At 41.4% G+C, this 11,527-nt stretch overlaps 1 protein-coding gene across 1 annotated transcript; it reads left to right on the top strand.

Moving 5' to 3' along the window:
• Window positions 1-2,879: 2,879 nt before the first annotated feature.
• LOC125022378 (NLR family CARD domain-containing protein 3-like) lies at window positions 2,880-11,524 on the top strand. Its single transcript, XM_047609004.1, has 11 exons — window positions 2,880-3,067; window positions 5,534-5,632; window positions 6,223-6,339; window positions 6,460-6,576; window positions 6,807-6,885; window positions 7,029-7,257; window positions 7,460-9,263; window positions 9,345-9,518; window positions 9,641-9,814; window positions 10,374-10,420; window positions 10,641-11,524. The coding sequence occupies exons 2-11, from the start codon at window positions 5,565-5,567 to the stop codon at window positions 11,153-11,155; spliced, it is 3,324 nt and encodes a 1,107-aa protein (XP_047464960.1). The 5' UTR covers window positions 2,880-3,067; window positions 5,534-5,564; the 3' UTR covers window positions 11,156-11,524.
• Window positions 11,525-11,527: the final 3 nt, after the last annotated feature.

Raw genomic sequence — 11,527 nt, 5'->3', positions numbered from 1 at the left:
AAAACAAACAAGAGGAAGATGGAAAGAGTGAAGGCACTAAAAAGAACTTGGAGGTTAAGTATTTCATCTATGAGGACATAGAGACGAAGAGACTCTTCTCCTTCCAGTGACATTTAAAAAGCTGGATGTGCATCATGAAGTCTGTTTGTAGCCTTCCAGGCTCTTGAATGCTTTCAGTGATTCTCTGGAGCAGGATGAAGGGAAGTTAGTGAGGTAGTTCTATATATCTGGATATTGAAGGTCAGTATCCTGTTTTAACAACCTGTGACATGATAAGGGTCTGTGATATGGAATCTGATGAGTTTTGCCTTGTACTGGTCAGTTTGTGTCTGTTTAAAGTTCAGTAAACTCTGTAATTTTGACTATTCACCTGCTGCTCATGGTAGCTCTGATGCTTCCAACATAAAATCTCTAGAAACAACCAGAAGGATTTTAATGTAACACAGGAAGTAAGTGGAACACATTTCAGTGTGGATTTGCTGTAATGATGGGATTCATGGTTCTTTGATGGGAGCTGTTCAAAAGGCTGGCTCATATCCATGGTTATTTTTAGGAAATAATCACTGACTATTATTTATCTATTCTAGATCGATACAGTTTTGGTTTATTTCTCATATTATTTATGTCATTTTCAGGCGTAGCAGAGCTGGCCAGTGGATTTGGTTCATTTGCCAATGTCACATTTCTGAATTACCAGTAAAATAAAGCTTTCAGCTAAGGTGAGAGAAATGTTACAGCTTTTGTTTGATGAAGTGATGTCTATAGTTGCTGTTGTATCTCTTCAAGGTACTTTCATGTAAAGGGACTGGGTGTACATGTCAGGAATCTTCTTCTATAAAGAGACGTAGCAGCAGAGACAAAGCGCCATGTGAATTCTGATATTTGGTAACTAATTTAGTTGGTGTTTGAGTTGAGTTTGGAACATGATTGAATGGACTGTATGTGCTTCAGCTGTTTAATTTGACTGAGAGCAACAACAACATGGCTATATTCTCTTACAATTAGTGCTTTGAATGTTAAACTCTTGTTATATTAAAGTTAAGACAACATGTCCTAAATCCTCAGGGAACTCAGCAGATGCCATAATGTCACTTCCAATTTTTAACTCATTTTGATTAAACATAGAGATCAGTACAGAGTCCAGCAGATGTTGACAGTTGTTGCTGCTGGTTGTAAATTTAAATGAATTTGCAACTTTAACCTTCCAGAAAAAAAACTGCAGCAACCCTTAAGCTCAGAGGTCGGTGAGGTTTAATTTTGACGGTTTGAAGGAAGATGGCAAAGTTTTGTAAATTTGGAATTAAAACTACATCTCCTAAAACTAGGTCTTCAGGGAACTCTACAGAAGCCATGATGTCACTTCTGAGTTTATTAAATAACTTAAATAAACATTAAGATGAAAACTAGGTAATAAGAAGTCAGTGTGTTCGAGTCATTGTCTTGAAAATGTCCATGGTTCTCCACTGTCCTTCCAGTCTTTAATAAAGTTCTTAACCCAGCAGTTTAGTAGTTTCTAGATGTTTCCTTTGCTTGATGCAGCCAATGGTTTGACCCTTCTCCTCCAGACTAACATCTCCTCCACCAGACTAACATCTCCTCCACCAGACTAACATCTTCTCCTCCAGACTAACATCTCCTCCACCAGACTAACATCTTCTCCACCACCACGAGATGTGGAGTAAATGAGAAGCTGCTCATAAATAACTTGTTGAACTAATGATCCACCAGGAGGCTCTATGAGCTCAGTTCAAATTAGTTTTATTTTATATTTTAATTTTGTACATTGACCTTGAGTGTCCTGAATCAAATATATTATTATTATTATTATTATTATTATTATTATTACAATACTACTACTACTAATAATAATAAATAAAGGTCCTCCTCTCCGTCCTCCTCTCCCACCCACCAGGCCGGTGCAGGAGGTGTGTGTCATTTCATCAAACCTACAGAGTCTGTAGAACCGTCCCTGGAGTTGTCCTTCCACCGAGGATGAAAGAGGACGCAGAAGGTGTACCTAATAAAGTGGCCGGTGAGTGAATGTTGAAGCCGTTTTATAAAAGGAAACATGAACAGATAAAACCTCAACCTCGACCTTGTGTTAACCTGGTAGTAGTCTGTTTCAGTTTATACAAAAACAGCTGTAGATAATATTCTAACTCTGATTTACACAATTAACATCCTAACATGTAATATTAGTTAATATTATTATTTTTACTGTTTTAATTCTTCTAGCTTCATGAATTTAAATTTACTCTCCATCCATCTTTATTCCAACTCAAAAATAAGTTTGGTTTATTGTCACCTTTTGTGAACATTAAAATATACGCAGCAGCTGTTTTATTATTATTATTTTGGAAGCACTGATTTCTCAGTTTGACAACACAGAGTTAATTTTTTCCCAAGTTGTCCTGAATGCACCATTCTAAGACCCACCCCCCACCTTACTTCTGATTGGCTAGTGATGTTAGTTTGGAGGGAAAACTGCGTTACTCTCATTCTATTAGTAGGTGAACTCAACCTGACATCAACCTCATCAACCTTTTTTTTTTTTTTTCTAAGAGTAAAACTGGTGAAACAGGTGAAACCTGATGGTGAGCTCAGATCTTTATCTTTCAGCCTTTATCAAAGCCACGCCTCCAACACATGAATCATCCAATCAGCTGAGGCCGGTAAGAGGAAGGAACCAGGAAACAGTCTCCTCTGACTCTGACTGGGGGCGTTGGCCAACAACAAGTACACAACGTTCACATTAGACAAGTAGAAACTCTTCCTGATGAAATGCATTCTGGGATACCTGGCAGTACAAAGTTCACACTAGATACCTCATGATCCGTCCTGGTTAAAGCAGCCGGGACAAGAACACATCCAGGTGCTTCCTGATCAGATGGGACTTTGAACTGAACAAAACTTTAACACAAGAACTGAAGCTGATGAACTCCTGTGTCTCTGCTACAGGTCAGACTGGTTTCAAAGTCACTCTGATGAGTTTTTACAACTAATGAGGGACAACGAGCAGCTTCTTCTCAACACATGAATCTGGAAAGTGTCTGGAAGTCGACCTGAGGTGAGAAACCTGGAAATGTTTAACTGGATCACTCTGATCATGTTGTGTTGTACATTTACACCTCAAATGTTTCCTGATGCTGATTTCAAATATCTATCAGATGCTACCAGGTATTATTCCAGAGTTTACCTTTAATCTGTCAACCAGAGACAGTTTGACAAGTCTCAAATATCTTAAACAACCTTTAAAAACTTATGGTTCAGGAGTTTATTTGTGAAGACAATTTAGTTGAGTCACGTGTTCTCATCAATGCTGCTACACATCCAGGAAGTCACATGATCATCAAAACCATAAAGAAATAAAGATAAAGACACAACCTGATTTATTGTCACCACTGTTAAACCATTGTAGCCCCGTGGCTATTATATCCATTCATTCATTCATATACAGAGGTTAAAATGTTTGTGTTGTAATAAATAATAGTTCATGAAGGTAAATATGTGTAAAAATGGTTGATTATAACATGTTAAAAAACTGTAGTTTCACGTGCAGTTAAAAGAGTCAGAGATAAAAAGGGTGTAGTTTAAAAATCTAATCATTTTGGTTGTCGGCAGAAAGTCAAGAGACCACGTTTGTTGTGAAGTAGCGCAGCATCTGTTTATTCTCTCATCTTTGTGTGCGACATCATCCGATCCAGTGCGCACGTGCTTCAGGTGGGAGGAGCTTAGAGTCACCGAAGCGCGCGACAGGTTCGCACCAGCAGAGGCTGCGTTTTTCCGGGCGTCCAGCGGGAAAACCAGCGGGAAAACTTCCAGGACTGACGGAGAGTCGTCCTGTGGTGGATGTGGGTGAACTCCGGAAGCCGCCAGAGGTAAATTCATGTGTTTTAAGGTGCTAGGTGCTGTTGTTTATTTTTAATGTGTAAAAACCCGAGCTGAATCGCTAATTGCTGCTAGCCTTTAGCATTGCAGCTAGCAATTGCTAATTTCGGTAATAAATACTGTGGGTTTTTCGCCATGACATAGCCTGTAGCTTAGTTACTAAGCGTAATTGTGTGATTCAGGATATTTGCCATAAGAGGGAGAGAGTGAGGACCGGGAGAGAAACTGTAGCCGTTGTACTTGAGCTGGTTCATTGCACGTGCTCCTGCTCGCGCCGTTCCCGTGCCGCTGACGCGCCATCTTGCCATTGCCTCCTTCCCCCCATCGCCATCGGTTTTATTTAGGTTAAGATAAAAAGCCCGGTGTGAATGTGTGTGTGGGCTGGTGGACATTGAGTTTGTTGGTCGTTGTGACTAGATTCTATTCGGGTTCATCCGAGATCATTTGGGAGTTAAAGGTACCAGAGGATTATTTGAGAGGTTTGAATATTATAAGGTCAACAGTGAACAAGTTACACATTTATGACCGTAATAAATCATTTTCCTTTTGAACTTAACCTTCTGTGTGGTAATTACCAAAGTGATATTTTAGTTAAAATAAACAGATTAACAGAACTTTTATGTTAAAGGGGAAGTACAACTTTTCTGTTTACTTCTTAGAATTTATTGGAGGCACCGCCAAGTTATTTTATATCATTATCAGTTATCACATGTAGCTCCAGACGAACTCAGGCCCTGTCCCACTTTACTACAACACCCCCCAGTTTAAACTAGTTACATGGGACCTGGACTTTCTGGTTCAGCTGTGGAACCACAATAATCTGAATCCACATTAGAACAAATAAACATCTGTCCCAAGAAAACTTCCATCATTTTAAAGTTTGGATCAAATCAAATCAATTCAGATCAAACACTTGAAGTAGAATGATAAATATCAGAGTCATAACCATTTCTTCATATTTATTTCATTTAAAGTTGGATTTTAAATGTGTTATTTTGACCCTGTAAAGACAATTTAAAGGTTTTAAAGTTAATATTTTGATTGTAACAGATGTGAGTCACTGAAAACTTACAGATGAAACACAATTATTATATTCTAACATTCTGAATTCATTAGTTTCTATTTAAGGTAAATATGTCATGGATGTACAGATTCCAAACTTCCACCATTTTAAAATATAACAGAGTAGAAAGTATTGAGAGGCCTTCACTATCTGAAGACTTTACTGTGTTGTAGGTTTCATCTTAAATGGTTCTAATGGTCTCTTCCAGTTTGGCTCTGAGTGTCTAAGTGTCAGTGCAGAGTGTGAAGACACTCCAGTGTTGTCTTGTCTCTTTGTTTGGGCTCATTGTGGAGCTGAAAGGTGAACCATGGTCCCAGTCTCAGGTTTTCTTCAAGGACATCTCTGTATTTGGCTGAATTCATCCTTCCTTCACTTCTGACCAGTCTCCCATAGCATGATGCTGAGAAGCAGCCCCACAGCATCACTATGAAGGATGTGACTGACAGAAATGATTCTTCCATTTCCAGGATTGATTGTTGTCTCTTAGAGAGCCTTTATAATGTAGCATGTGATGACTGGTTCAGAGCTGTTTCTAAGGAACATGTCAGCTTGTTAAAATGTGTGTCCTGTGTTTAAAGGAAGACCAAAGACTCTCCTGTATCCAGCTGTGTCCATGGAGACTGAGCGGTCTAAGGCTCCACCTGTTGACTCCAAACATGGACAGCAGTCTGCTGATCCAGGGTAAGAAATCTAAACTGATGCTTCATCAAGTATTGAACACATTCTAGCAGCAGGAGACATAAAGACACATTCATCCATCAGATGGTGTTTCTATCATCCTCCTGTGTCAACTCATTTGTTCTGTGAAGGCTTCTAGTTGTTGGCTCTTGGTTTGGACCCAGGTGTCATCCACATATCTGAAGCAGGTGTTGTTCTCTTGAAGGAGCTCAATGCTCTGCTTTCCACTTCCTCCATGTAGAGACTGACCACAGTGGGTGACACTGGAGAACACATGACACAGCCATGTTTGATGTGGAGAAAGCCTCATTGTATCTGAAGGATGTGGTAGTTAGAGGGAGGTCAAGCAGGACACATATCTGATGAGAGGTGGACTTGGTTCCATTCTTAAAAGTCATGTCTTCTTTCTGGAAAGAATCCCTGGAGTAGACTACATACTGGAAACTAATCTCCTCATCCAAAACCTGGTCCTCAGCGACACTATGAACAGTATCTAGAGCTGGAAAATACTCCTTCATGTTTCCTGAAGCTTGTCCTGTTATTTGAATTCAACATTAAACATTGTATTTACATGTTATATCCTGTGTTTGGAGGAGGATCCTTCAACAGAAACATGATTCTCCTGAACACAGCTGTGTGTCCATGAAGAGTGACCGGTCTATGAATAAACCTGTTTACTTCAAAGATGGACACCAGTCTGATGATCCAGGGTGAGACAAACAGCATTTATCTGAACAAACAAAGGGCTTCACATCAAAACATTTAACATTAAAACTGAAGAATCCAGAAAGAATTTACTCAGAATGTTAATCCAGGTTGTGTTTTAACAGGATCCATCAGCAAAGACCAGATCCCTCTGGAATCACAGCTGTTTCCATGAAGAGTGACTATGGGTCTATGGGTCGACATATTAACTTCAAAGATGGACAGAAGTCTGCTGATCCAGGGTCAGAATGAACACAGATCTATTCATCATTATTCAGTTGTGTTGATTAGTCTGTCATGTTTTAGTCCAGAGTTTATCTGTAGTTTAGTTTCCTCCGTTAAACACCACATTCAGTCATCAGAGCAGCGTTTGTTGTTCTCATCTTGTGTTTGTGGCATCAATAAAATGATGATCATCACCAAAGTGTGTTTGTTAAAGAAGTGAGGTTGAATGAAAGATGTTTCTCCACAGACTTCAGCAGCAGATCTCAGTGGTTTCCAGTCATCAGTCTGAGCAGCAGCATCACAAAGACCTGGACTCCATATTCATGGTGAGGAAATGTTCAATCACAGCTGCTACTGCTAACCTCAACAAGCACAAACTACCATTCTGCTTGGAGAAGTCTTCATGTTGCATGCTGACCACAAGCAGCCTTTCACATCAACGTGACTGGAGATTATTATTCTGTTCCAGCTGCTGGAGGAGAACATGGTCAGTTTTATGAAGAAGGAGCTGAAGAAGATCCAGAAGGTTGTGAGTCCAGATTACCCAGAATGCTCAGAGAGTCAGAGGGAGGATGAGGAGGTGTTGGAGGGTGAGGATGAAGAGCAGAGGAGGAGCAGCAGAGATTTATTCCTGAAGATGACAGTGAACTTCCTGAGGAGAATGAAGCAGGAGGAGCTGGCTGACTGTCTGCAGAGCAGTAAGAGGATTTAACAGCTTTAACTGGATGGAAAGAGGAGATGGAGGAAACATGGGACAAGTTTACATTTCTACACTCTGATGTTAACATGATGCAAATATCTGGATCACATCTATGAATTCTACTGGACTGAAAACAGTCACATGTAAATGTTATTAAAATGAATGAGTTCACTGATTAATTACATTTCTTGTTTGTTCAGGAACTGTTGTTCCAGAGTGTGGACGTAAAGTTAAATCTAGTCTGAAGGAGAAGTTCCAGTGTGTGTTTGAGGGGATTGTTAAAGCTGGAAACTCAACCCTTCTGAATGAGACCTACACAGAGCTCTACATCACAGAGGGAGGGACTGCAGAGGTCAATGATGAACATGAGGTCAGACAGATTGAAACAGCATCCAGGAAACCACACAGACCAGAAACAAGCATCAGACAAGAAGACCTCTTTAAAGCCTCACCTGGAAGACATGGACCAATCAGAAGAGTGATGACAAAGGGAGTGGCTGGCATTGGGAAAACAGTCTTAACACAGAAGTTCACTCTGGACTGGGCTGAAGACAAAGCCAACCAGGACATCCTCTTCATATTTCCATTGACTTTCAGAGAGCTGAATGTGGTGAAAGAGAGAAAGTTCAGCTTGGTGGAACTTGTTCATCACTTCTTCACTGAAACCAAAGAAGCAGGAATCTGCAGCTTTGAAGACTTCCAGGTTGTGTTCATCTTTGACGGTCTGGATGAGTGTCGACTTCCTCTGGACTTCCACAAGACTGAGATCCTGACTGATGTTACAGAGTCCACCTCAGTGGATGTGCTGCTGACAAACCTCATCAGGGGGAAACTGCTTCCCTCTGCTCGCCTCTGGATAACCACACGACCTGCAGCAGCCAATCAGATCCCTCCTGAGTTTGTTGACATGGTGACAGAGGTCAGAGGGTTCACTGACCCCCAGAAGGAGGAGTACTTCAGGAAGAGGTTCAGAGATGAGGAGCAGGCCAGCAGGATCATCTCCCACATCAAGACATCACGAAGCCTCCACATCATGTGTCACATCCCAGTCTTCTGCTGGATCACTGCTACAGTTCTGGAGGATGTGTTGGAAACCAGAGAGGGAGGAGAGCTGCCCAAGACCCTGACTGAGATGTACATCCACTTCCTGGTGGTTCAGGCCAAAGTCAAGAAGGTCAAGTATGATGGAGGAGCTGAGACAGATCCACACTGGAGTCCAGAGACCAGGAAGATGATTAAGTCTCTGGGAAAACTGGCTTTAGATCAGCTGCAGAAAGGAAACCTGATCTTCTATGAATCAGACCTGACAGAGTGTGGCATCGATATCAGAGCAGCCTCAGTGTACTCAGGAGTGTTCACACAGATCTTTAAAGAGGAGAGAGGCCTGTACCAGGACAAGGTGTTCTGCTTCGTCCATCTGAGCGTTCAGGAGTTTCTGGCTGCTCTTCATGTCCATCTGACCTTCATCAACTCTAGAGTCAACCTGATGGAAGAACAACAAACTACATCTCTGTGGTCTAAAGTCTCTAGAAACAAACCTGAACTACCACGTCTCCATCAGAGTGCTGTGGACAAGGCCTTACAGAGTCCAAATGGACACCTGGACTTGTTCCTCCGCTTCCTCCTGGGTCTTTCACTGCAGACCAATCAGACTCTCCTACGAGGCCTGCTGACACAGACAGGAAGTAGATCACAGACCAATCAGGAAACGGTCCAGTACATCAAGAAGAAGATCAGGAAGAATGTGTCTGCAGAGAGAAGCATCAATCTGTTCCACTGTCTGAATGAACTGAATGATGGTTCTCTAGTGGAGGAGATCCAACAGTCCCTGAGATCAGGAAGTCTCTCCACAGATAAACTGTCTCCTGCTCAGAGTTCAGCTCTGGGCTTCATCTTACTGTCATCAGGAGAAGATCTGAATGAGTTTGACCTGAAGAAATACTCTGATTCAGAGGAGGCTCTTCTGAGGCTGCTGCCAGTGATCAAAGCCTCCAACAAAGCTCTGTAGGTGGATTTAGGAACTATTTGAAACATGATTCATTTAGTAAATGACAAATAAAACATTTGATGTTGATTCTTCTTCAGGCTGAGCAGTTGTAACCTCTCAGAGAGAAGCTGTGAAGCTCTGTCCTCAGTTCTCAGCTCCCAGTCCTCCAGTCTGAGAGAGCTGGACCTGAGTAACAACAACCTGCAGGATTCAGGAGTGAAGCTGCTGTCTGCTGGACTGGAGAGTCCTCACTGTAAACTGGAAACTCTCAGGTCAGGATACAGCTGCTTGTTGATCAGTTAAATCCTGATTTAGGTTCATGTTGGTGTACAAGTTCAACATGTGGAGGATTTTCCTTCTTCTTCTTGAGTTTCTGATATGTTTCTATCTCCAGTCTGTCAGGTTGTCTGATCACAGAGGAAGGATGTTCTTCTCTGGCCTCAGCTCTGAGCTCCAACCCCTCCCATCTGAGAGAGCTGGACCTGAGCTACAACCATCCAGGAGACAAGGGAGTGAAGCTGCTGTCTGCTGGACTGGAGGATCCACTCTGGAGACTGGACACTCTCAGGTACGTCGTCCTCCAGTTGTCCACTCGTACCTGTCCAACATCCCAGTGGTCACGGGGACAAACATCATCTTCCTCAAAATACTGGAATTCTTGACCTTCTTCCAAGTACGAGGGGTGCGATGGAGGAGACTCGTCCACCACCACCCATACAAAACTCCCCACTGTCCCTCCTTCACTCTCATCCAGATCCTAGTGGTCCATCACTTAGCCGAGCTGGACAACATCCAATCAAATTCCTTTCGACACTATCTCCCGCCTCAAAGATTGAACATCCCTCCTTCTCGATAACGGCCAATCAAATTCGTTTTCCTTACTCAGGTAAACTCACCTTTAAAAGGAAGTTTTTCCTTCAGGCTGCTCTGGATGTTTCAGGACAGTTTTTGTAAAGCATCTTGAGACAATTTGTATTGTTAGTGGCACTATATAAATAAAACTGAATTGAACTGAACAGTGACCATCAACTATAGTTGAATGGATGGCTGAAAAAATAATACAAAAATATATATATTCAGGGACTGATGTTGGATGAAAATCATTGTTTGTGTGTTTGTTCCTCCAGGATGGACCACGGTGGAGAGCAGTGGTTAAAATCTGGTCTGAGGAAGTGTAAGTTTGACTAATGATGACAAACTGTCAGTTTAAAATCAAAGCTGATAGTTGTGGTATTTATTCATTTAATCATCACTGACAAGAGAATCCTGATCTAAAGTATCACCATTAAACTTTCTATGAATGAACAACAGATCAGTGAGTAAAGAAAGAATAAATCCATCAGATGTGTCACATGATAAACTGCAGCTGTGTTGTGTCTTTTTCTCTCCATCAGATTTCTGTCAACTTGAAGTCGACACAAACTCAGTCAATAGAAACCTCAAACTATCTGACAACAACAGGAAGGTGACACGTGTGAAGGAGGAGCAGCCATATCCTGATCATCCAGACAGATTTAACTATAATCAGCTGCTGTGTAGAAATGTTGTGACTGGTCGATGTTACTGGGAGGTTGAGTGGAGAGGATGGGTTTATATATCAGTGAGTTACAGAGGAATCAGTGGAAGAGGAAAAATAAAGAACAGTGTATTTGGATTAAATGATCAGTCCTGGAGTCTGATCTGCTCTAATGGTGGTTACTATGTCTGGCACAATAACAGAAAAACATCCATCTCCTCGTCCTCTGTCTCTCACAGAGTCTCAGTGTATGTGGACTGTCCTGCTGGAACTCTGTCCTTCTACAGAGTCTCCTCTAACAAACTGATCCACCTCCACACCTTCAACACCACATTCACTCAACCTCTCTATCCTGGATTTACAGTCTTGTCTGGTTCCTCAGTGTCTCTGTAGGAAGGAAGGAGAGTCTTTAAAGTGACAGCAGCTTCAACTCTGCTTTAAATGTTGATGGTGGATTCTCTTTGGTTCACAGATGAATCACTGACTGTGATTTCATGTCAGAATATGTTTTATCTTAGAAGTAGTGAAATAATCTCCTAACATGTGGGTTTTGATGCTAACGTGTATCTGGATAATCCTGGACTGATGGAAGTGAATATTATTTGTTAAGCTGTGTTTTACTGTGTGCTGTGTCTCCTGTGTCTGAATGGACATGAGACATTAATGAACTCTGGTCTCTACTCCACCTTTATATCAATCAATGTTCATCATCGTCATTAATCAACCTTTGGTTTTTAATCATTAATTTTAATTAAAAAAGAAGAA

This window comes from Mugil cephalus, chromosome 16 (genome assembly GCF_022458985.1).
Source record: "Mugil cephalus isolate CIBA_MC_2020 chromosome 16, CIBA_Mcephalus_1.1, whole genome shotgun sequence".
Lineage (NCBI taxonomy): Eukaryota > Metazoa > Chordata > Actinopteri > Mugiliformes > Mugilidae > Mugil > Mugil cephalus.
Note: the sequence above shows the minus strand (reverse complement) of the source record. Positions and strands in the feature narration are given on the sequence as shown.

Excerpts from the sequence above, each read along its gene's own strand:
- LOC125022378 (XM_047609004.1), top strand. The coding sequence starts at position 5,565 with ATGGAGACTGAGCGGTCTAAGGCTCCACCTGTTGACTCCAAACATGGA. Across the intron at positions 6,886-7,028 it reads ACCTGGACTCCATATTCATG|CTGCTGGAGGAGAACATGGT; the intron begins GTGAGGAAATGT and ends ATTCTGTTCCAG. Across the intron at positions 9,264-9,344 it reads AAAGCCTCCAACAAAGCTCT|GCTGAGCAGTTGTAACCTCT; the intron begins GTAGGTGGATTT and ends ATTCTTCTTCAG.